At 43.4% G+C, this 24,961-nt stretch overlaps 1 protein-coding gene across 4 annotated transcripts in view; it reads left to right on the top strand.

Annotated features, from left to right (window-relative positions):
• The window catches only part of Palm2akap2 (PALM2 and AKAP2 fusion), a 457,555-nt gene that overhangs the window by 192,336 nt on the left and 240,258 nt on the right, over positions 1–24,961 (top strand). For all 4 annotated transcript variants that reach the window (XM_040286143.2, XM_021729378.3, XM_021729379.3 and 1 more), the window contains 2 exons: positions 2,096–2,176; positions 10,355–10,485. In XM_040286143.2, coding sequence (XP_040142077.2) covers positions 2,096–2,176; positions 10,355–10,485 — 212 coding nt within the window. Of the gene's footprint in view, positions 1–2,095; positions 2,177–10,354; positions 10,486–24,961 lie in introns of those variants that run through there.

Below are 24,961 nucleotides of genomic sequence, written 5' to 3' on the forward strand. Positions count from 1 at the left end.
CATTCTTGCCTTGTCATGTGGTGCCTTTCAGATGCTGGTCAGGTGTGCTCTTCCCACTGGGCCTTACTTTCCCCATTTACCGTCATATTATTATCTGTTCTTGGACATGCTCTGCGATTAGGTAGCATCAATTATGCACCATTGGTTGGAGTTCCTTGGTGAATGATAAGTTCCTAAGATAGTCATGGGTCTCACTTTGGCAGGGAGATTCTATCCCTGACTTAGGTATTATATTCTAGTAACTCAGGATTATGAACTAATATTTCTTTTCTGTTGTTGTTTTGCACATATTTTTATTTGTTCTAATTAGTTATACATGACAGCAGAGTACATTTTGATTCATTGTACACAAATGGAGCACAACTTTTCATTTCTCTGGTTGTACACAATGTAGAGTCACACTATACATGCAGTCACACATGTACCTAGGGTAAAGATGTCTGTCTCATTCCACCATCTTTCCTGTCCCCATCCCCCCTCCTCTCCACTCCTTCCCCTTTGCCCAGTCAAAGTTCCTCCATTCTTCCCATGTACTGCCCGCCCCCCATTATGGATCAGCATCCACTTATCAGAGAAAACATTCAGCCTTTGTTTTTTTGGGATTGGCTTACTTCAGCATCCATTTTCCTGCAAATGCTGGGCTGGGGATATAGCTCAGTTGGTAGAGTGCCTGCCTTGCATGCACAAGGCCCTGGGTTCAGTTCCCAGCATCTCCTCCCCCCACCACCACCCAAAAAAAAAAAAAAAAAGAGCTAATATTTCTCAAAGTCTGTTCATTGCGTGGAAAACCTTGGCTTTAACACACATGATTAGGACATTGATTCCAACAGCTGTGGTGCAGTCACATCTCAGAAACATGGCATTCCAATGAGAGAAAAGCTTCCATCCACGGAGTGGGTGGCCAGACTTTGGCATCCTTGTCTTCCCCAGGAAGACAGTGCTGTAATGTCTTCCTGCATCTGTGAGCAAAGGAGAATGGTCCAGTGCTGTACATGGCTCTATAAATCCTCCTGTACACGTTAAGCCAAATATAAATAAGCAAGCTCTCATAGGGGAAGGCCTTTCTATTCTTATGAACCACATTCCTGTGATGTTTGTTGTCCGCACTGGAGAAGGGCGGAGGAAAAAAAAAATGCAGTATATGCTTAGTGGAAAGGATGTGGGAATGCCAGGGAAACACATCCCTTTAAAACCAGTTTCTAGGCAATAATTACCTCCCTGGAAGCAAACATGTGACTATAGGAATATTAGCAAATAACGATGATTGAGTGCTTACGGTGTGCCAGGCCTTGTTCTAGTCCTTTTGCATATATCCTCTCATTTAATCCACATCCCAACCATATGGCTTGGGTAGAGTTGTTATCTCTACTTGAGACCCAGGAAAGTGAAAGAACTTACCAGAAGCCACACAGGTAACAAATACAGAGCTGGGAATTGGAGCCATGCAGACAGATTTCAGATTCATACTTATCAAAACCTCAGGGAGCCCCGCCCCCAGGAAACGTTTCCCCCCTATGGCTCCTTTAGGCAAAGATCAAAGATAACTTCTCTCATTTACGTTGTTTGGGATGCCTCACTAGATAATCTGTCCTACCAAATTTGAAATTGCAGCATATTATTTATGTATATGATTTTGCTAAAAGAAATCTGACCCTGGGGTCCCTCTGCCCTTGTTTAATTCCCTCCTGTTCCCAGTTTGTAACAACCTGTGTCTTTTGGATTGAGATTTTTATTCTTTGTCTCCAAATTAACACTGCACAGCACAGGGCTGTGTGCGTGTGCGTGTGCGTGTGTGGAAACCGCCTTTTCTTCTGGATTAAATCGTTGCAGTCTGGCTGAGTGAGGAGAATTTCTCCCACTGGCCGAGCCCACCGCAGACATGTTAGGAGAAGGCTGCTGCCTGCAACACACCCAGCAACGGTCGGGCAGGTGACGCTGCGTGTGTGCCCAGCATCTCTTGGAAGTGTCTGCACAGATGTGTGCCGCTCCTGCTCCTGCTCCCTGCCTTCACATTCCTAGAGCCAACACCCACCCACTCTGACAGCCTCTCTCTCTCTCTCTTTCTCTCTCTTTCTCTCTCTCTTTTTATTTTCAGGAAAAAAGAAAGCGGCAGACGGAAATAGAAGGCAAACGACAGCAGCTCGACGAGCAGGTACTCCTGCTGCAGCATTCCAAGGTAAGCGGCTGATCCCAGGAACCTGTGCCATTATTAGCCATGCAGATCACACTCGGGAGAGCTGGGCAGAGCCTGCCCTGCCGCCAAGGCGCTGCAACGGCTGAACCAGCCTTTTTCATTCAATCGGGAAACCATCTCTTGGCTTTTCTTGTGGATTTCTGAGATTCAGGGCATCGTCACAGCATTCTGATTTCTGCAAGCCTCAGATCACAGTGTGCATGTGGATGGGGTGCAGGGTGGTGTGTGCCTGTGAAATGTGGTGGCTATATATAGACATTGGAAGAGCAGACTCCACATGGTCCGGGGCTGCTGCTCCTGTGCCTTTGCTCAGAGGCTCCAAATGCACTTTTTTTAAAAATTAAAAATGTTAATATCTTTCTTGACACGGAGCAAAGGGAGATAAAGCCCTGGGATCTGAGGAAAGAACAACACTGTGCATTGCAGATTACTCTTCTATTTCATTTCTACTTTAGCAATTTTACAAGTGTTCTGTTAAAATGAGCAGTTGGCCAAAAATGGCTTTTGGATTTATTTGTCTGGATTGGGTCTCCCTTGCACTGTATTAAAAAGAAAGAGGGAGAGAAAGAGCTGTTTTATTTATTTATTTCTCTCTAAAGCATAATGCTCTTAAGCATCATAATTGATTACAGCCCAGGAGAAAGCTCTGTCACTGTCACAGGGACTCCACTGGTGGCTGAATGTTGCTTTGCTCATGTTCAGAGGATAAAGTGACCACATTCCATGGCCATCTACAAGTGGATGCTTGCTTTGGACTGCTCCTGGGCTTTTTTTTTTTTTTTTTTAAGGAAGACCTTCTGCTCCAGAGAAGTTGCCATGACCTTGTGTACATAGAATTGCTTTGCTCGGGGGCTGATTGGGAAGGTGGTGCTGAGTCTCTGGGCGATGCAAAGTAGGGATTATTTGGACATTTTTAAAACAAAGTGAACCTTCATGGTTGCATTTCCTATTCCTCTCTAGAAAACAGGGTTGTGCTAAATGAATCCTCAAAATGAGAATCATGAGCAAGCTGGTGGGTGATTTCAAAAAGCAGCATGACCTATATCTGCTTTGCATGCTTATCAGTTTACCAGTAACCTGAACCAGAGAATTGTGCTTAAAAGGGAGAAACGCAGCATGATACCGAGAATGCGGTCCATTGTGAAAATCCATTTTCAAGTAAGGACCTGACAAGATCCATATGTTGTTACTCTTTCCTGACAACATTCCCAAGGGAAGATTGAGACTAAAATTAGTATCCTCTTCTTCCAGAGAGGGGGACTTAAAACACTGATAGAATAGAGTGAGTTGCTCAAGGTCAGTCTGGACAGGGCAGGATCTGTTGCTCAGAATACAGTCAGTTAGTCAATTCACTTCGGTAAGAGGCTGACATGTACTAAAACGTCTGTGAACTCTTGGTGAAAAGGTGAGCTGAGCCCAATGGGTGAGAGACGCTGATTTGACTAGACAGCCTCTCTCCTCTCCAGCTTCAGGCTCATCTCTGCTCTCGCATTCTTTGAATCCAAAATCAGGCAGTGAACATATGTCATAAGACCAGGTTCCTTTTGTCCCACTTCTCATCTTTCTGGGTGCCAAACGAGATACCAAAGACTCATTCATTGCCTATGTCCATCACAGTGTTAGAATGTTCTGTCCATTCTTCATCTGTGCCTCCATTGATCTGTTGATCCATCATCTACCCATCCATCCAGTCAACAGACAGAATAGTAAAAAGGCCTGAGTTTTGCAGGAGTAAGCAATGAGGTTCTTTCAGGGGCTTGGAAACAAGGGAATCAGATAGTTCTTCCTGAGTTTGGCTATCTAGGGGTGCACCCAGCACATTATCAAGAAATCTGGAGTGGGAGGACTAGAGGTGACTGAATCCAGTTAAGTGGAGACCAGTGCATTGGCTTGTCTTCTCTCTGGGGAAAGCTTGTGTGGACATAATGAGGATGGATTGTTAGCCTTGAACAATAAAAAGGAGAGCTTAGAGGTTCCAAAGGTGACAGTGTGTCTTGTACCAGCTGGAGAGAGACCCCCAGCTCTGAAAGGTCCTGGGCTTCCGTGCCTGGGGAGGAAGGGTTGCTGGCAAGGCCAGAGGAGTCATAGGCCTCACTGTGGCCCAGGGGACGCCTCCCTCCTGGTCCTGCCACTCTTTGATCTGAGTCCATCCTCCTTAAAATAGTTGCATTATTTTGATAGAAGGAAGAGAGGGCCTGATGGAGGGATGAGGTCACTTCAGACACCAGAAAGGAATGGGTTCCACTTCAAATCAATTGACTGTTGACTGAACTTGACTAGTGTGAGTCATCTTCCCTGTAATCGTTTGGTTTCCAGCTTGGTGGCCTCACCCCTGGATGGAAGGAGATTCTCTGGGGTTGTATTTCCTCCTCCGGGAGCCTCAGAGGAGAGCCAGCCAGCTCTGTCCTGGCAGTACAGCAGCCTGGGAACCTCTTATCTACCCTCTATGGTAGTATTTTTTGAATACCCAGCATGTGCCTGATACTTTAAATGCCTGTCCTCAATAGTGACCACCAGGTGGATGTTGGTCTCCCCATCCCACAAGTACAGAAATACATCCATGAGGTCAAGTAATTGGCTCAAGGACACAGAGACTGTAAGCAAGGGAGCCCAGGCTAAACCCCAGGACTGTCTGCTTCCAAAGATCAGGTTCTTCCCAGGACGCTCTTCTCTTTGAGCCAACTATTTCCTTTTGATGATTTGCTTAGAAAGATGCCAATTGCTGTCACCACTGTCTTTTCACTCTATATTTCTATGGGCTCCAGAAAGTTTAGACCATGTGGAGACTTGTCACAGTGATTATTGTAGGTTTCTTAAGTAGAAAATATTAGGAAATATGTCAGTAATTACTACCAATTTCACTAATTTTGTAAAATCCCAGATGCTCTTGAAGGGAAAAAAAATATTCTAGTACAAAGAAAAATGGAAAACCATTAGAGTTTGGTTTCCTTTTTATTTAGACGTAATTCTTATATTCTTCATATAATTATCATATTCCATATATGTAAATCACATATGAGAATCAAGTAGTCTATGGACACTTCTTGTCATGCAGTGAGATATGAATTATTTAGACAGATTCACTGGTCTCTTGTCAAAGCAAATAAATAGAATACAAGGCACATAGTTTTGACATTTTGATGTTTGTTTTATATATTTGCTCATTGCAATATTTAGGCATATACAGTAGCTTCAAGGAGTGGAATATCATTACTTTATACATGTGAGCAAACTCCTTAATGCAAAGAAGGACCAAAGTATGAAATGTTGAAACATGAGCTGCTACACCACAGTGATTAGGAAACCTTGAAGATATTTTAGTTTCTGGCCAAATTAAACTTAAGACTTTTTTTTTCCTTTCCTTCTCCTTCATTCCTTCTTTTCTTTTTCTTTTAGTGGTGCTAGAGATTGAACACAGGGCCTCGTACCTGCTAAGCAAATGATCTGCCACAGAGCTATATCCCCAGCCCTTTTTATTTTATTTTGCAACGGGGTCTTGCTAAGTTACCCAGACTGGCCTTGAACTCGTGATCCTCCTGCCTCATCCTCTTGAGTAACTGGGATGACAGGCATGCACCATTGTACCCAGCCTCAGATTTCTTTTTAGAAGATGCCTAGCTCTGTTTAGTAACTAATACTTATGATGTAGGAATTCCCAAGAAACACAAATAGAACCAGTAAGCAATTTTGGTTGCTGGATTATTCTTGCTTATTGTAAAAGGAAGAAATGTGTGGTCATTGCAAAAACTCAATTTAAACGTATAAGAATATACCTAGATGAAAATATCAACTGCATCTTCCCCACCTAGATATAACCCACATGGGATGTATGCTGCTATCCTTTCCCTGCAAGGTACCTTTATAGATTAAGATATGTAACCCTTGTCTACAGGCCTCACCAGCCTATTAGTAAAATGAGATCATATTAACATCAGAGTCCTCGTTACATTAACCTTTACCTCTATTTTGATTTTTACATGTGGGTTCCTTTAAGTTCCCGTACAAAAATTTATGGTTTTTGTAAAATTACAACAAACCTTGTTTTACTTCATGCTTTCTGACTTGGATGTCATCCTTGGAAGATTTTCAATCTCAAACATTTACCTATGAGATTTCTTATACTTCAGTAGTTTTAACCCACCTAGAACTTATTTTCCCATAAGGTATGAGGTAAGAATCTACGTTTCCCTCATCATGAGCCACTGTCTCAACTTGATTTACTGATTAATTCATCCTTTCCTTCCCTGATTTAAATGTCGTCTATATCACATACTCCCTTACTCTCAAGTCCACTGTTTGTGGATTCCTTTGTTCTCTCCCTGTGCCCATCCGGGGGCCGGTGCCATTCTTGCTTAATCCCAACGGCTCTTTAATGTTGAAATATTTCATAAGGCAAGAGCCATCAACATTCTTCTTTTGAAAAACTGTCTTGGTTTTTTATTCCATGGAAACAATTATTTATTGTTTATTGTTTTCATAATAAGATTTGTGATCATGTGAGTTTTTTTTTAATAAATCAACTACAGTGTTACATCAGAGAAGACTGAATTTAATATTCCCTTTTGCCTCTTGGTTGAAGGGCCAGAGATTTGTCTATTTTATTGGGCTGTTTAAAGTCCCAGCACAGAGTGTGAGCTCTGTAATGCGGCAACCTGTGCTCCGTGGGGACTTTCACGTTTGTAAAGGTTTGTCTGACACCGTCAGAACTGTCAGAATCAAATTGCTAATATTGCAGCTTCAATACATAAGCTGCCTTTGAATGATTTATTCATGAGCAGGGAACCCCAACTAGAGTTTTCTCCTAACCCAAGCTATGAAAATGGTGGTTATATTTTAAAGGCCACAGTCTTTTCTGTAGAGACAACTGAATGGGAAAAAATGAAAGGCTGAATCATGACCCTGTGAAATATTTATTGTCAGCCCACCAAGGTCATTTGCTGAGCTGGCCTAAGGCATCAGGAACATTGCTGCAAAGAGTCTTTTACTATTTTGAACTTTTGGCACTAATTTGAGACTTTTCTTGGTTATTAGTACATGTGAAAGAATGATTTTGAATTTAAATATTCAACAGATAACCATAGCTCACCATATAAAGGAACTTTACATCTTTTCCTTTTTCCCATCAGGTGTCCTCTGGCCCCACAAACAGTTTGAGTGGAGGTGAAACTCTCTTCTTTCAGGAGTCTTGGGTTGGCATCTCCCTATGTCAAGGGAATCATTTAACAAAATTGCAGAACTAAACCAAGATCATATAAGGTGGCACAAAGGAGGAAGAAAAGAATAAAAGGGTTAGGAGAGAGGGGAAGAGGTAGGGGCACAAGAAAATGATTGAAAATGCAAACACAACTTTTGCCTCACCCTGAGTTTAACCCGATTAACCCGATTCCAGCCATCACCCACTGTGGCAGCCGATGTTAGCTTTAGCCAGATTACAGGTGAATGGTGGGGTGAAAGGCAAAACATGAAAGTTCCAGAATGAATCACAGATGAATATTTTTATAGTGCAGCGGTGAGGAAGTCTTAACGTCTGACATCAATGCCAGAATTATGAAAGATGGATTGCTAAACTTGATCAAAAAATAGACACTTGTGAGTCCTGATTTGTCTCTGACCTTCACACCTGCCCCCACCCACCTGCTTCCAGACACTTCTCACTGTTTGCTTAGGTCACCTTCAAAAGTGGCTTCAGGCTGGGCAAGGTGGCACATGCCTGTAATCCCTGTGGCTCAGGAGGCTGAAGCCAGAGGATCACGAGTTCCAAATCGACCTCAGCAAAAGCTGTCTGTAAATAAAATATAAAATAAGGCTGGGGATGTGGCTCAGTGGTCAGATACCCCTGATTCATTCCCCCATACCCCCCCACCAAAAAAAGTGGCTTTACATCAGTTACCTTATCTGTACATGAGAAAGATTGGGTTAATTCATCTCAAAGGCCTTTTTTAGGTGTATTAGTTGAGGATTTTTATGTTTGTTAAAATGCAGCGTGTGGGCATGGCTGTTCAGAGTCATTCCTTCAGCAGGTGCTTACGACCAGCTGCAGCCTCACACTCAGTCTCACAGATGAATGAAAAATGCATCACTGACTGCAAGGAACTAAGGGATGGGGTTGGTTATCAAGAAGGAAATGCTACTGGAGAAGCTGGAAAGTAGTTATCCAGGTTAGGGAGAAAGGCAGTGGTGCCTGCCGATTTTGTCAATCTTATTTGGGTGCTTTTTGGTGCTGAGGATTGAACCCAGGGCCTCATACATACTAAGCATATGTTTTACCACTTAACTACACCCCACTCCTACACACACACACACAAACACACATGATTCCTGGGTGAGGCAGGATAGTAAAGTACACCCTGTGGCCAATCACTTCAGCAGTACAGTTAGCAATCACTTATATATGAACAAATTACATGTCTTTAAACCTGTATTGGAAAATTGCAAGTCAGTTGCTATAAATTTGTCTCTCTGTGCTGTGAGAATGACCAACAGATCTCTGCGATGATTTATAATGAAATGATTTATAATTAAATGGCAACACACACACACACCCAGTAAAAGCCATGGCTGGCTTTACACCCTCTGCTGATGCATTGCTAACAAAGGGTCCATTCTGGACATGCAGGGTTTCTAGACCAAACTGTGCATCTGGCAGGGTCACCACGGTGATGAATGAGTGGCATCTGGATTTCTCTGTAGAATGGTGAATCAGAACCATTAGGGAACTGTAAATTACTGTTACTAAATACTGGTAATTTAAAAAACTCCTCGTATAGGCTCATAATAAGCAGCCTGCAGTCCAACAGAAAGATGAGAGTCTATGGAATTGTGCAAGGTTTGCTCATTAGAGCTACAAAAAGTTTGCTCTGAGCCTGCCTGCCCTGACTGTTGGCCTTTACCCTGCTCATCCTACTTAATCAGACTAAAAAAAATTTTTTGAAAATGTTTTAGTTTTCAATGGACCTCTATTTTATTTGTCTGTTTTTATGTGGGGCTGAGAATCAAACCCAGTGCCTCACACATGCTAGGCAAGCGCTCTGCCACTGAGCTATAATCCTATCCCCTCCCCCACCGCCGAAAATTTCTTGACAGAGGTGATGCTAAGGAATTAGGGAAGCTAGTCCTCACTCTGCCTTGACTGATCTCTTAGCTTTTACTCCTTTTGTTCCTTCACTGGCCTCTGTTACTGGGAAAATCTGTCATGTGCCCTGAGTCCTCATAGGGACTGCATAATATATTATACAAGGTGGGGTATGCTTTTAATAATGTTGGGGACCACTGCTAGGGAGGTTTTGGAGTCATTAAAAAGTTTTTAAGAAGAGATACAACATAGGTTAGTTTTTTAAAAGAACACTTTAACTTGGACTAGACAGTGGATGATTTAGGAAATTTTACAATGAAGTTGTAATTGCATAGAAAAAAAGGTCCTTTTTTTAGAGACTCATACTGAAATATTGATGGGTGAAATGTCATGGTGTTTGATATTTACTTTAAAATGCTTTGGTGAAAAACGTGGGAAAATATGGCATAATGTTTATAATTGTTTAATCTAGATGAGATCACATGGGTATTTATTCTACAGTTCACTTGATTTTTTTTTTTTAGAAAATAGACACCAACAGCTGTCTCAGGGCCACACTTTCTCCAGATTAGAGTGTGGATGGTTCTGTACTGTGTCCCTGCTCAAATGTAACCTATCAATAAGCCTTTTGGACCCACCCTATAAATATAGCAACACCCTCCATATCCCTCCCCAACCCTTGCATTTCCCAGCAGCACCATCTGGGGGAAAGTAGATACACTGATGTGTGTGTGAGTGTGTGTAAGTGTCTATTATGTGTATATAAAATGTTTGTTGTCTCCTGACTAAAGTAGAAGCTGCAAAAGGACAGAAATTTGTTTTGTTTTAGCAGCCAGAATAATGCTGGGCATGTGGTGGGTTCTTAGCAAATATTTAACAGAATTTTTAAAATGTGGAAATAAGTCTCTCTGGCGACTCGCTGGAGGTTGGGCTGGAGGGAAATGGGGAGCCAAGTCAGTGAGGAGGTGAAGGCAGCGATCCAGGTGGAGCTGATGAGGGGCGGAGCTAAAACGACAGGCCCTGCGATGGAGAGCAGGATGTGGATGGAAAGGTGTCATCTTGTCTGTTATCCTCCCTCATTCCCACAGTCCAAAGTGCTTCGGGAAAAATGGCTGCTGCAGGGTATCCCCGCTGGAACTGCCGAAGAGGAGGAAGCCAGGCGGCGGCAGTCTGAGGAGGATGAATTCAGAGTCAAGCAGCTGGAGGATAACATCCAGAGGTAGGTGGTTTGCAGCCCTGGGGCCCCAGGCTGAGATTGGCAGTGCAGGGACCACTTCTTGCCTCTAGGGGGCCTTTCCCAATGAGGTCACTTTTCCCAGCGCTTCAGAATTACCTTGCTACAGAGAGTGTAGGGTGTCCCTCAACTTCCCCCATGACCCAGTGTTACTGCTCAGAGTACTGAGTATTGTATTGGGGTGCAATACGGTAAGTACAGTGATGTCTTCCTGGGCCAGTGAGGTGTTGCGAGTACCTTGTCCTTTTGCAGATTGCCCCATTTTTAGTTCTTTTATCAGCTTTTGTCTTTTTCCTCCTGGGAATGAGGCTGCCAGCAGTTATTTCCCCAGCAGGGGGTGTGTTTGCATATTTGCTACAGGGGATCAATTTGAAATGGGAAAATGGTAGCTAAGGGTCTTGAGGTTAAAATGAAGACTACCTAGGGCAGGGCAAGTGAGGGTGCCTCTGTAGATTGTGTGCCCGGGCTCCTTGAGTCAGCTTCGCATTATCCACTTGTGCTGCTCCGAGGGCTGGTTGCTTTCTTTATGGATCTCATTTCATTCTGGGAGACAGGTGACCTGCTTGTGACCTCTGGGTAGCCATGAGTAGAAATGTACGCTTGCACTTGGGAACTGTTGCAATCATGGGTCTCGATAGTGAACCCCAAAGACATACTTCAGCTTCTGTCCCCATTTTGCTTAGATCCTAATGTCCCCTAAACAGCTTTCAGAGTAGCTGGGCTAAACTTTATATGTGTGGGAAATAGGCCAAGAAAAAGTTGGTGTGTACATGTAAGCACATACACACACACACGCATATATACACACACGATACATATATACATGTTTTCTTAGAATACAAAAAAGGTTATGGCTGAACTGTTACCAGCCATTTAAGCTATATATACTTATGTATAAGAGAAAGAGTAGGTGTTGTTATTGGCAGAAGGCCGGGGAAAAAAATGAAGACAGATTTGTGAAATAGGAATAAAATTAGTTTTATGAACTTTTCAAACAAAATTAGCCACTTCATTGTGGCCTGAGCCTGAATATGTTGTCATCATGGTCCAGTAGGTATTAAATCTTATTTGTAAACTGAGCCATGCCATATGGAGGCCAGATTCTTAAATCGACTCAGTTTTGGCTAAATGACCATTGAAATGAGGTGTAATATTAGGGACAGGTTTACTATTCGGGTGGACATGATCATACTCAGAAAGATAAAGGAAATCTCTTTTTACCTTTGAGGATAAAGAACTCACTCAGTGCATGAAGACAAACTCTTTGAGCTCATTTAAGAGTTGGATGTCCAAGCCAGAAGGAATTAAATCACAATAGACTAAAGGGGTGGGTGCTTAGGCCCAGATTCAGGGAACACTTTAGCCCCTGTACTGGCCTTGCCAGCATTAGCCAAACAGGAATTGGGTGCTAGAGATTAGCTGTGTGCCCAGAGCAGGGCCGCTGTGGGCATCATCTCCTGAGGACTTTCTTCATACCTCAAAGTCAGTTTTTGCTTCCCCTCATCTTGCATCTTATAATAGGCCCAATAACCCTTATCCAAAATGCTTATCCAGAAGTGTTTCAGATTTGGGATTTTTTTAAGTTCTAAAATATTTGCATATACATAATGAGATATCTAGAGGATGGGACCCAAGTCTAAACTCAAATTTCATTTATGTTTTGTGTATATACCTTATACTCATAGACTATAGGTGATTCCATACAATATTTTTAATAATTTTGTGCATGAAACAGTTTAGTGTACATTGAATCACCAGAGGTCAGGTATGGAATTTTCCACTTGTGATGTCATCTTGGTGTTGAAAATGATTCAGATGCTGGAGCATTTTCAATTTTAGATTTCCAGATTAGAGATGCTAAAGCGTTCAGCATCTTTAGTCCCAAAGGAAGAAAGGATCTTCTCTCCCTCTTCCTGTAGAGGTCACTTGGTCCCCTATGACACCTGCCTAGAGTGGGGCAGAGTTGACTATAGGTCTCATGGTAAACGTAGACACCTGCAGTTACGGAGTCCGTGGGATTGGCTGCAGACCCTGCAGGCTTCCGATTTTAGCTAAGTGGCTCTAAGCTGCAGGTTGGATGTGTCTACTCTTATTTTCTCTTCATTGATAGGTTGCTGTTATTCTGTTTTTATGGCAACAGAAGCAAGGTCTATGGTCAGAACAATCTATACATCCTTAGCTAACGCAAGTCCATGGTCAAGCCCACAATCCAGGGAAGGAGACAGACAGCTTTTAGTGGAAGAAACACAGATCAGAAAAGGGTGAAGGATGGGAGTGTATAATTCCACCTTTGATACATGATGGTTGAAGTGAAAACTGTTAGGGAGAACCGAGCAGCTTGAGGGAACTGTAGAAAAGCCAGTTAATAAGAAAGAAGACACACTCAAACAACTCAATAGTACAGAGGGAAGGAAGAGGAAAGTAAACAGAAAATGAGTGGCTTTGGGATCAGTTTCAGAATTTGATCATTATATAATGGGGATTTCAGAAACTATCTAATTGGATGTGGCAGGACCACTAAATAAAGGAATTTCAAAGGAAATTTTCTTTGTTTGAAGCAAAATATTAATTGGTAGATGTTTTGATTGGGGCCTGCTGGTTTAAGTCACTTGCAAGCAATAAATTAAATACTCCTAAAGAGACATAAACTGCTTTCAAACTGTAAAGTATCTGAGTCCAGTTATTCCCTGAAGGTATTTCAGTTCTCATTGTGAACCAACAGTAGATTGAAGAAACTGAAGGAAGAAGAGAGAATAGTAATCAAAGAACAGGTAAAATTCCCACAAGGAAAAGATCAAAGGAAATTTGTGCATGAAACCGTTTAGAAAAAGAAAAGATGATAGTTACCTAATGCAGAACTTCTAATATATCTGGGGTTTATCTTTATCTCTGACCATTTCAAATATTGTAAAGATAAATTTGCGTGCTTTCAAATAAGGTATGCGAATTTTCACTAAGACATATGTCTGTTTCCCTAAATACCTTCAAGAAAAAAAGAACATAACCACCTTTCTAATTCTAAGATGCCTTACAACCAATAGCTGCGCCAGAAGAGCCAGGTTCACGGACCCGTTCTCTTCTGAAATGTCATTCCTACCTGGGTGTTTGCCTTGAGGTAGGGAATGTTGTCTCTCTTCCAGAACTATTGTTTGTGATTCTTGGATTTTCAGGGCAACCCAAGAAGAAAGATAGAAGGAAAAGAGGAAAGAAGGAGGGAAGGAAAATATAACTAGAATATTAAAGCCCGGGCATTGGAATTACCTGGGGAGCTTTTAAAACGTAAGAATTCCCAGGTCTCATTACAGAAATTTGAATTCAGTGACCCATGTAAGGAGCCCTAGTATCTGTGCTTTTTCAAAAGAGTACGATAATTCTGATGTGCATTCAGGTTCAAGAACAATTGCTGCCAAAAAAAAAAAAAAGAAGAAGAAGAAGAAGAAGAAGAAGAAGAAGAAGCTGTAAAGGAAATCCCATCTTAATACTTAAGTAAAACCCTGAAGGAGAGGAAGTAATTAGTATTTATAAGGAAATCAATAACACACACAGGATAAAGAAGGACAACCCTGACCCTTGATTTCAAACTGATTGTGGGCCTTCCTGCTTTGACTCAAGGAAATTTGAAACCCGCTCTGGGAATTCCTGGAGGTGAGAAGAGTTCTGGCAGAGAGCTAAGTCCCCTCCTCCCCACGATGGAGCCCAGCTTCCATTTGAACTTGATAAGAAGCAGCCTTGGTTTACAAGGCTCAAAATGATACAGGTCAGGAAAGCTGGTCACTCTCCAAAGACCAAAAACCTTTTACATTTTTTGGAGAGTTTTGGCTGAAATTCAAAGCAGTTTCCAAAGTGGCTGGAAAGGCAGAAGAGAAGCTGGTCACCTCAGTGGAGTAATAGATCATGATTCTTCTGCTCCGTTTTCTCCTGGGTAATGTCAGGAGTGTATTTTTGGCTTGCTGGAAAGCAGAGGTAAAAGAGGCTAAATTAGATCCAAATTGTTGAAAGCCTCTGGGCATGGTGGCATACACCTGTAAAATGCCAGAAATTTGGGAGGCTGAGGCAGGAGGATTGCAAGTTCAAAGCCAGCCTTGGCAACTTATCAAATCCCTAAGCAACTTAGTGAGATCCTGTCTCAAAAAATATAAAGGTTTAGGGATGTGACTCAGTGTTTAAGTGCCCCTGGGTTCAATCCCTGGCACAAAAAAGAAGGAGAAGGAGAAGGAGAAGGATTGAAAGCAAAATCTATTTACTTTTAAAAAAAATTTTTTTTTTGTATGTTGACATCTGTTGTGTTTCCCATTGGTGGACTGCTATATTGAGAAAGTCCAAGGGGTCATTTCTGGATTGGGCCCATTGCCAAACATTATCCATGTCCTCAGTTTATGTGATGGAGCCCTGGGGGCTGCACGCAAGCTCATAGTGATGCTCTTGGAGGCTTTAGCAATCAGATCCACACAGACCTTGTCTAATTCACATCTGCTCCAATCAGCACATCTTATTGCTCGTCTTGTGATATTCTTCACTTAAGATTCTATTTCTAATTTCTTCAGGTTTCTTTTTGGAGGGTGGGTCCTGGGAATTGAACTTAGGGGCACTGGGCCACTGAGCCACATCCCCAGCTCTATTTTATATTTTATTTAGAAACAGTGTCTTACTGTGTTGCTTAGTGTCTCGCTTTTGCTAAGGCTGAGTTTGAACTCTCAATCTTCCTGCCTCAGCCTCCCGAGCTGCTGGGATTAAGGCGTGTGCCACCACCCCCTGTTTTTCATTAGTTTTTATTCAAGCATTTAACATATAGTTTTCTTAACTTTCATTGTTTAGTAACAAATATGGGAAAAATTTGGTTTAGGATGCAGGTCAAAATTGGGGAAAAAGTTGGCTTCTTTGGAGAAACAAAAGCCCCATGTGTAAGGAACTGATTCCTCACAGAGATGGCTGATTCATCTGAACGGCTGTCAGTTCTAAAATATGTCACATCAAATATTCATTGAATAGAATACAGAAGTCCCCGTTGTTAACCCAGAGAAGAACATGCAGCATTTTTATTCAAATTTAAGATACAAGTGGACTGGTCCATTTCTGTTTCTGATTTCAGACTGTCTGAGTGCCTCTGTTGGCCTCTGGTAGATATCAGAATTCACTCAATTTTCTACATTATTAAGAGGCTCACAGTGGAAGACAGGTGACATCGGGCATACTCATGTGTATGTTATTTTAAGGGATTTGGTCACTCACAACTGTTCTAGAAAAATCAACCATGGAAATCACAGAAGACACTGCTTGGGAGTCATTGTGTTCCTTGCACCGGCTATTTTTAACTCCATAATACGCTGTTCTCTCACAGCAGGGCGTGGAGAAGTCCAGGCTGACATCCCACATCTGTGCACTCCCAGCTTGGGCCCCCATCCCACACTCAATTTGGCAATCCAGCCTAGTTATAGTTTCCACTTTCCCTCTATCAAAATAAAACTGTGTGTACTGTATACACTATAAACTGTGCAGTGATATCACTGTACTGTATGATATTTATTGGTCTCTTATTCTGTACTGGGTACTGGCCTAGATTCTTTGCCTCCATTTAATTCATAATGTTCTCAGTGAAGCCTCATAACCCTCCCCCAAGGTGGGGGTTGATGATGATGGTGTTGGGACAATGATGATGGCAGTTATGAAATATGAGACGGATCCCTAGTAACCCTACTAATAAGTAAAAGAAAAATACTTGAACTCAGTTCTGCCTAATTCCAAAGCACGTTCTCAAACTCCCAACAGACATTATTTTAAGCTAAGTGTTTGGGGACCTGTGATATTCAGTGAAATGACACCAGAGTTCACTCCTTGGTCCCTATGAATCCCCTTTTTTTTTTGGTACCAGGGATTGAATTCAGGAGCACTCAACCATTGAGCCCCATCCCCAGCCCTATTTTGTAATTAAATTATTTAGAGACAGGGTCTTACTGAGTTACTTAATGCCTCACTTTTGCTGATGCTTGCTTTAAACTCCAGATCCTCCTGCCTCAGCCTCCAGAGCCGCTGGGATTACAGGCATGTACCACTGCGCTTAGCTCGCAAATCCCTCTTTATGAAACAGTGCAACGTAGGCACCATGACCTGGGAGGTGGAGGCATCAGCCTATGGTAGTTGTTTTCATGACTGGTAAGACTGCCTCCTTCAGGTTCTTTCAGGAAATACAGGTTCCATTTTAGATTTGGTTCTCTTCTGTCTCTTTCCAAAGCCCTTTGCTCCCAAATGCACTTTCTTGGGTGGAGGCAGCCTGACTGTCTCCTGGAGATGGTATGTAGCCATGTGAAGAACTCCTCATCACACTGATGAGGAACCTGGTCCTCAGAGTTGGACTAAGCTTGGTTTGGGTCCTAGTTTGATTTTGAACAAGCCATAGAAGTTGACTTTCTCCACAGTGCCCACTTTGCAGTCTTTTCGTGATGTGTAAAGGTCATGTGCATTTGTGAAGGCTGTGTGGCTGTTGTTTTGTCCCTCCATCCCTCTAGTGTGAGTTTTCTCAGTAGCAGCACTGTTGTCATCTTGGGCTGGATAATTATCTGTTGCTGGAGCTGTCTTGTGCGTGGCAAGCTGTTCAGTAGTGTCCATCGGCTCTACCCACTGCTTTCCAGTACCAGCATCTCCCACCCTCACTCATGATAATAAAAAAATGTCTCCAGACAATGCTAAGTGTCCTCTGGGGAACAAAATCATTTCCGACTGGGAACCACTGCACTAAAGCCTGTTTCTAACAGGTGTTGATGCTAAGATAAAAATCTCACCATCAGGGGCTGGGGATGTGGCTCAAGCGGTAGCGCGCTCGCCTGGCATGCGTGCGGCCCGGGTTCGATCCTCAGCACCACATACAAACAAAGATGTTGTGTCTGCCGAGAGCTTAAATAAATAAATGTTAAAATTCTCTCTCTCTCTGTCCCCCTCTCTCTCTCACTCTCTCTTTAAAAAAAAAAAAAAAAAAAAAATCTCACCATCAAATAGTGATATACAGACACTAAAAAGACTTATGAAGATAACATTCTCAGCGTAGACTGACAGTGTTTCAGTTGCTTGAAAACATAAGGCTTCTCTACAGCACCAAAGCATGCAAGTCAGCTCTGATTGAAAAGAAATGGTGACTTTTTTTTTTTTTGCATCCAATGTTGTGCTCATTTTGCAAAGGCAGTAATTTTATGACAGCTCATAAAAGCCATAGAATATTAGCGTATGCATAACTGAGACAGTTATCAGATCAACTCCCCTCTGAAGCTTGAATCTGTAATGAACCCTGTGAGTGGGAGGCAGTAGGCTGTCTCTCCCTGAATGCTGAAAGTGACAGGAAACTCACTTTTATTTGCAAAGTAAAACTCAAGTCCATATCAGAACAACTCTCATTATTACAAAGGATCCTCCTTTGGGAGGAAAGTTTTGTTCCCTGTACTTTCCAGCCTCTCTCTGGTTCTGTACCCTCCTCTCCTGGGACCACACAGAAAAGCCCCTTTTATAGTTCATAGACTAAAAATCTGGATGCTTGTGGTTTGTGGTCAGCTTTGGAAGCTGTCACAGATCGGGAAGGAAGCACTCTTAAACTGTGCTTGGGCAGTTCAACGTTGCACGTCTGTTTCTTGGTGACAGTAGCAGATCTGTCAGATAGAGCCCAACCATTGTGCCTCACTTGGGGTTTGTAGAATCCATTATAATCACCTGGTTTGGTCTAGTGAATTGGCTTACTGTTCAGAACTATGAAAGTAGTAGAATTTTACCCATAAACCAAGCCCACGTAAGAGCCATAATTGGGAAATGCTTGCATTTTTCTGTCCTTGGAACAGTTGCTGCAATTGAAGCAGTTGTATAAAGTCCACAGCTAGCTCCAAGCTTTTGGGCCTATGTTTTCACTAACTGTGCCTTCTGAACATGATGTATGATATAGTGTGTTAGTCAGTTTTCTGTTGCTATAATAAAATACCTGAGGCTGGGAACTTCATAAAATTTATTTAATTTGCAGAAAATCCAAACAACATGGTGTCAGTTCTGGTTAGGGCCCCCCAACTACATCACATCATGGTGGATGGCATTATGGCAGAAGCAGAAGGGAGAGATCACGTGTTGAGACAGGAAGCCAGAGAGTGATCACGATGAGGCTCAGTCTCTTATAACAACTTGCCCTTGGAAGAACTCACATAGAGTTCCACATAAATGAGTTCAATCCTTTCCAAGGGCAATGCCCCCAATCACTTGAACCATCTTCTCTAGGTTGCCCCCTTTTTTTTCCTTTCAACCTTTATTATTGGTGCATTATAGTTGTACATAATATGGGACTTGTTGTTACATATTCGTACATGCACATAATAGAACAATATACTTTGTAGGCCCCACCTCTTAAAGGTCTCAGCACCCCTCAAGATTGTCACACTAAGGACCTAGTCTCCAACACATGGACCCAAACCATAGCAGATAGTTTTCCAGTGATCCTACAATATGGAGGTCTTATAGTTAGGTCTGGGGGCTGAAGTCTAGTGTCCATGGGAAGCTAGTGCAAGCTTTGAAGGGGAGCAGATCTCCTGGATCTGCTGGGCAGGCATCCTAGTATCTCCACCACAAAGGTCCAGAGCCAGGTTATCTCTTGAATGCAACTGCTTTCACTGTGGATGCCCCAGAGAAGTGTTCAGTGGGACCCACAACTGCTCAAGGTTCTCACTGCAAGGCAGACTCTTCTAGGCTTCCCACTTTCTCCTTCACTTGAGGAACTTGGAGTTTCCGGGACAGCAAGGAGATACAAGATGCACAACCCCCTTCCATTGTAGGATTCCAGTCCCTTAGCAAGCTCGTGCAAGGACACTAGAAGAAGCACTCTTTTTCTCCCACTCCAAGAGCAACTGCAGACATTGAGGATCCTCTGGATCTCCCACCCAAAGCTATAAACCTTACTGGGGGAAATCCAGGCAGGTGGGAGGAAAGGTGAGTTAGGCTTGGTGCAGGTTTATCAGGAGGGGGTTGACTATATCCTAGGACCCATCTCCTTTTGGAGAAACCATTTTTAGCACACCTGCAGTACATGTTTAATCATATTTGCAAAGTGAAATATTAAAGCATGGAGGCCTAAGCGTGACTCACCCAGAGCCACAGGTGGAGTGGTGAGACCACTTGCCTCCTGCTGACCAGAGGCATCTCCCTCCTTGCTGCCAAACCTCTTCATCTTCTTTGAAACAAAATCTCTATGGAATAAAACCCAGTCCAGAAATCCTAGAGACTCATGCTTGTTCGTCCCAGGTCAAAAGGCAAAGGGGAAGAAGAGAATAATGTTTGAACATTGCTGGTGCACAGAGGACTATGAGTTACAGGGACATTTCAGCAAGCAAAGAATGTCACTGTTGCCATGCTGGGTAGTATGAGAGCTGCCACCTTAGCTGGATTGAACCTGGATGGACCAGGCTTCTCTAAAGACCAGTGAGTGGTATTTAACCATCTGGATGGGCCATCTGGCTCCTTTGTGCAAGGGACAGTGTAGCTCCATGTGGGAGCCACTGCTTGGGGAGACCCCTGCTTACACTTCAGCCCCCCTTGCTCCCTCCGCCAGCATCCTTGGGTAAGCTGCTGTCTGTACAAGCATGCACAGAGGCCCTGCCCACCTCCTCGCCTCCTGGCCTCTTGGCCTCCTTATTGGTCTTTAAGGATCCACCCCACCCTGTTCTTAACTAGCCTTAGGTAAGGCCTGAGGAGAGGGAGATAGGGCTCTTGTACAGGACTCTAGGGAACACGGACAAGTAACCCATCAATTGGGAGATGGTGGACGAGTTCCTTGATGGCCGCAAGAAGGGCCCCAGGAGGGTACTTGACACTGAGGTTAGGGGTTGGGTGGGACTTCCTGGGGGCCTGAGGAGAGGGTGTGTCTGAGCTATTAGGCAGAAGCCTTTTCTTTTTCATGACATGACACGACATCACATTCTTTCGCATTCTGCTCATCCCTGGAGCCTAGGAGAGCAAGGACTCTTTGGGACACTGTGTAGGTTCCTGAGGCTGCCGTACCAAATTCCCCACAAGCGTGGTGCCTTCAAACAGCAGAAACGTATTCTCTCACAGTTCTGGAGACCTGAGTCCAAAGCCAAAGTGTCAGTAGGGCTGTGCTCCCTCTATGGGCTCCTGGCCTCTCCCAGCTCTGGTTGCTTCTGGCGTTCTGTGGCCTGGGGCTGTATCACCCCAGTCTCTGCATCATTTCTTCTGTCCCTTTAAGGACCCTTGTCATTGGATTTAGGGATCTCCAAATGATCCAGGACAATCTTGAGATTCTTAAATTAGTTATACCTGTAAAGACTTTTGTTTTTGTCCAAATAAAGTTGTTTGCATTAGTGCCAGGGGTTAGAATGTGGGCTTAGTTTTTATTTTTATTGGTTGGGAGGCAACATCATCACACTTAAGCTCCTAGACTGTTGGTACCAGTTGGTGCCCAATAAATGTTTTCAAATTTAGTTGGTCCACATTACCCTTAGGTAGTCTATAGAATTGTCGTTAAGTTAAAAAGAAATATCATTTACATTTAGAGACAGTACAGGGCTCTAGTTAAAGGTGTGAGCGTCAACCTAACACTTGGTGGGGTCAAATCCAAGGTCTCCATTTGCACTTGTGTAATCTTTAGTAAGTCTTCTAGTTCCTTTCTTGTTTCTTCCATGAAAAGAAGACAGTTGGTCTGAGGGTATAGGTCAATGGTAGAGCACATTCTTAGCATGCATGGGGACAAAACAAAGACACTAATATTGAGATCCACTTTATCAGGTAATGATAAGTCAATATATGCAGTGTGCTTAGAATAGGTCTTAGCTGTGGCCAGGTGCAGTGGTACACGTCTGTAATCCCAGCACCTTGGGAGGCTGAGTCAGGAGGATTTCGAGTTCAACGTCAGCCTCAGCAAAAGCATAGTGCTAAGCAACTCAGTGAGACCCTCTTTCTAAATAAACTACAAAATATGGCTGGGGATGTGGCTCAGTGGTCGAGCGACCCCAAGTTCAATCCCCCGTACTTAGCCCCACAGAAGAAAAGGTCTTAGCTTTTATTATAAAGGTTAAAATGACACAGCAATGTATAATAGGTACTTAACCCACAACTGTTGAATTTTGCCAGAATCCCTCTGCACTTCAGAACAGCTGAGAGCCATGCCACTGCCCTTCGCTTAGCACTCCACACCCAGAGTCACCTGGAGCTAGGTGCAGAGGTCAGGGGCCACCTGTGAAGCACCAGTCCTCACCTCTGTGGTAACGCAGGGCTGAAAGAGGGTGAGCAGCAGCCTCGTGGCCCCTGATGGCTTCTTGACTAGGGAAGAGGCAGGTGTGGGTGTTGTCACCCTCGAGTGGCGAGTTGCATGTGTCATGAGCCGACTGCTAGTATTGTTCTGCGGTGGACCAGAACAAAGCCTGATCCAGAATACTTAAGAACATTGCTATAGGGGCTGGGGATGTGGCTCAAGCGGTAGCGCGCTCGCCTGGCATGCGTGTGGCCCCGGGTTCGATCCTCAGCACCACATACCAACAAAGATGTTGTGTCCGCTGAGAACTAAAAAATAAATTAAAAAAAAAAAAAAAAAAAAAAAAAAGAACATTGCTATAAGCCAGATGCCCCTAAATCACATTTTTTCCTAAAAATATTGTCATTGCCATAGTTTTGTACCGCTTTATCTTTGGATCTAGGGGAAAAAAAAACAAACTAACTTGGAGACTCTTTCCGCTTAACCTCTCCCCATACTGCTCATCTTAAAGGTGGAAGAACCTGAGGCCAGAATAGCCCGCAGGACTCTCAGTACAGCCCCACCATGCTCCTTCTGGAATTCAGCTCAGGTTCTTAGTGTTCTTTCAGAGTCACGGTTCTTTTTCTGTAACAAATGCCAAAGAACATCTTAGCTCCTGAGAAGAAAATCACAAATTCCAAATTAGTGCCTCAGCATGATTGGTTCGAGCAGCTGTTTCAAAAGTACATCCTGGGGGCATCTCAACCTTCCGTACAGGCTACTTACTGTACCAGGGCTGGGGTCTGCTGTGGACGGCAAACGATGGGAACCTAAGACACCAGCATTTAATCTTAGCTGCACAGACGTCTTAGTTGGTGATCTTGAGAAAAAATCAGTTTAATGTCCCAGCTGAATCTGTAAATAGGAACAAAAACAAAATCTGCTCTCCCCGGGGACATCCTAAGAATGTTTGTCAGACCACAAGAGGGGGCTTGGAGAGATCATTTGGTTTGGGAAAGCAGAAGTGAAACTTGACTCTTCATTCTGTAAGACACCCATGCTTAAAAATGTATCAGGGGGCTTGTGAAGCCCTCTGCCTTCAGCTAGGACTGTGCTTTTACCTTTTCTGAGTGATGCACATTTCTCTGATTTTCAAGGAGAGAAGAGAGATTCTAGGACAGAGTGTCTATTCTTCTGTCCTGTGCTGTTACAATATTAATGGAGTCCCAGAGTTGGTCAGGGAGGAAGCCTTTCCTTCACTCAGTAATCAACCCCTCCTTGGATATGAATCCCATGCTAGATACAGAGTTCTAGTAACAGGAAAATGTGGATTTTCCACAAAGTTTTAGTATCCGCCACTCCACCTTTTAGCAGGGAGAACCGAGGCCAAGCTGGCCTGATGATTATAGGGATGATTGTTCTTCACTTCACCACTTCCATGCCCTGGAATTGGTTACCCAAGGTTTTGTACCTTGGTTTTCTCATCTGTGAAATGGAAATAACCATAGTATGCATTTAGAGGATCACTGTGAGGAGTAAATGAGTTAACACATGGAGGTTGGTTAATTCAAGAGTCTGAAGTGATGAGAGATGCTGAGGTCTGTCATGATCTAAACCTGTGTCCACATTTGTCACTATTTATTAGTGAAATTCTGAAATGTTTCAAATCATATTTACTTTGTTCAGTCTAAAAAACAAGTGTAGTTATATGGCTTTGGGAGGGTGAGGATGATTCAGTGCCATTTTTATAAAATGACCTTTGTTTCTCACCCTGTGCATCTTCTATCACCAAGATTCCACTGCCTGGGCAGGGGATGTGGTGCGGCGGTTGAGCACTCACCTAGCACGAGCAAGGTCCTGTGTTCAATGCCCAGCAGTGCAAAAAGAAAAAAGAAAAAAAAAAACCCCATCTAGTTTGTTCAGTAAGAAAAGGAGTGCAGAGAAGCCCGCCTACTGTTTACAGTCAGTGTTATTTAACCACTAGAGCATGAGGAATTGCAATAAAATAAATCATAGGTAATCACATTTACAAGCCAAGAAGACATGATTTAATAAAAAGAAATAATTTACATAAGTGCTCTATGAAATCCATTTGTGGGTTTCTTTATTCTCTTGAGAATTAATAAGCATATACTTTTCAACAAGAAGGAATTTTAACAAATGTCACCTAAAAGCAGTGCTACCCTGCTTCCTCACAACAATGGTGCCCCTCAGGTTGACCCTAGCCAGAGCAGTGTCAAGGTTAAGGTCCTGACCCTTCAAGTGCAGGTACAACTTCATCTTGCACACACCTGTTGTGCACCCACACTCTCGTTCTAGATGTTCTCTCCAGACCGTCTACAGATCAGGAAACATCTAACAAACAAACAAACAAAAAAAAACTCTTTCCCAACATTTTTCAGGGTGCTGTATTCATAGTCCTGCTTTTCTATATGTTAGAAACAAACTCGCCTGGGCTAGTCCATGTTCACACGCGTAGGAGTCAAATGTCCTTTACTTGGGTCTCCTCCGCCCTTGCTTGTTGAATTACTGCCCCTTTTTAAAAATCAATCTCAAGGTTAGGAATCTCAGTAAGAGCAAAACTATTTTGTGAAGATCAAATAGTGATGTCTGACTCTGGAATGGCCATTTGTTAAACGACAACAACTACAACAAAAACCTTTCCTGTCCTTGAGACACACTGCACCGACTCCATGCCCATCCCCTGGAGCCCTCCTCTCCCCTCCCTTCGCCCCACACAGCTTGGAGCAGTTGTCCCCGCTGAGCGGCTCCACCCCGCATTCACTGTCCTGGGAGTCACTAACCCTACACTTGCCACCAAGCAGTGGCCGGTTAGGGGCTCGGCTCAGGGGGAGACATTTGGATCCTTACCTGAATGGACTGTTGAATCCCAGTTGAAGCTGCGGACCGCTCCCTATTTCTTCATGAAACACTCTCCTGGGTTACCTGACGTCACACTGTCCTTGCCTTCGGTCTCCTCTTCCTTGTTCCATCCTTGAAAGCTGGCCCTGAGTCCCCTCCTTTCCTCCCCATGTCCGTCTCACACCCTGTCCGAGGGCAGTCACTGGCTGCTGTGCGGTGACCATTCGTCCCTCCCTATTTCTCTCTCTAGCTCCACATACAGCCACTGTCTCCTGACTGTTGCCATGTGAATGTCCCCCAGAAACCTAGAGCTCAACCCAGCAGAGCTGAGCTCCTTCCTTCTCCAGCTGCTCCCTTGTCTTGGGTTCTCAAGCTCCCTAAGAAGGCATTACCATG

The sequence above is a fragment of the Ictidomys tridecemlineatus genome, chromosome 4, assembly GCF_052094955.1.
Source record: "Ictidomys tridecemlineatus isolate mIctTri1 chromosome 4, mIctTri1.hap1, whole genome shotgun sequence".
NCBI lineage: Eukaryota > Metazoa > Chordata > Mammalia > Rodentia > Sciuridae > Ictidomys > Ictidomys tridecemlineatus.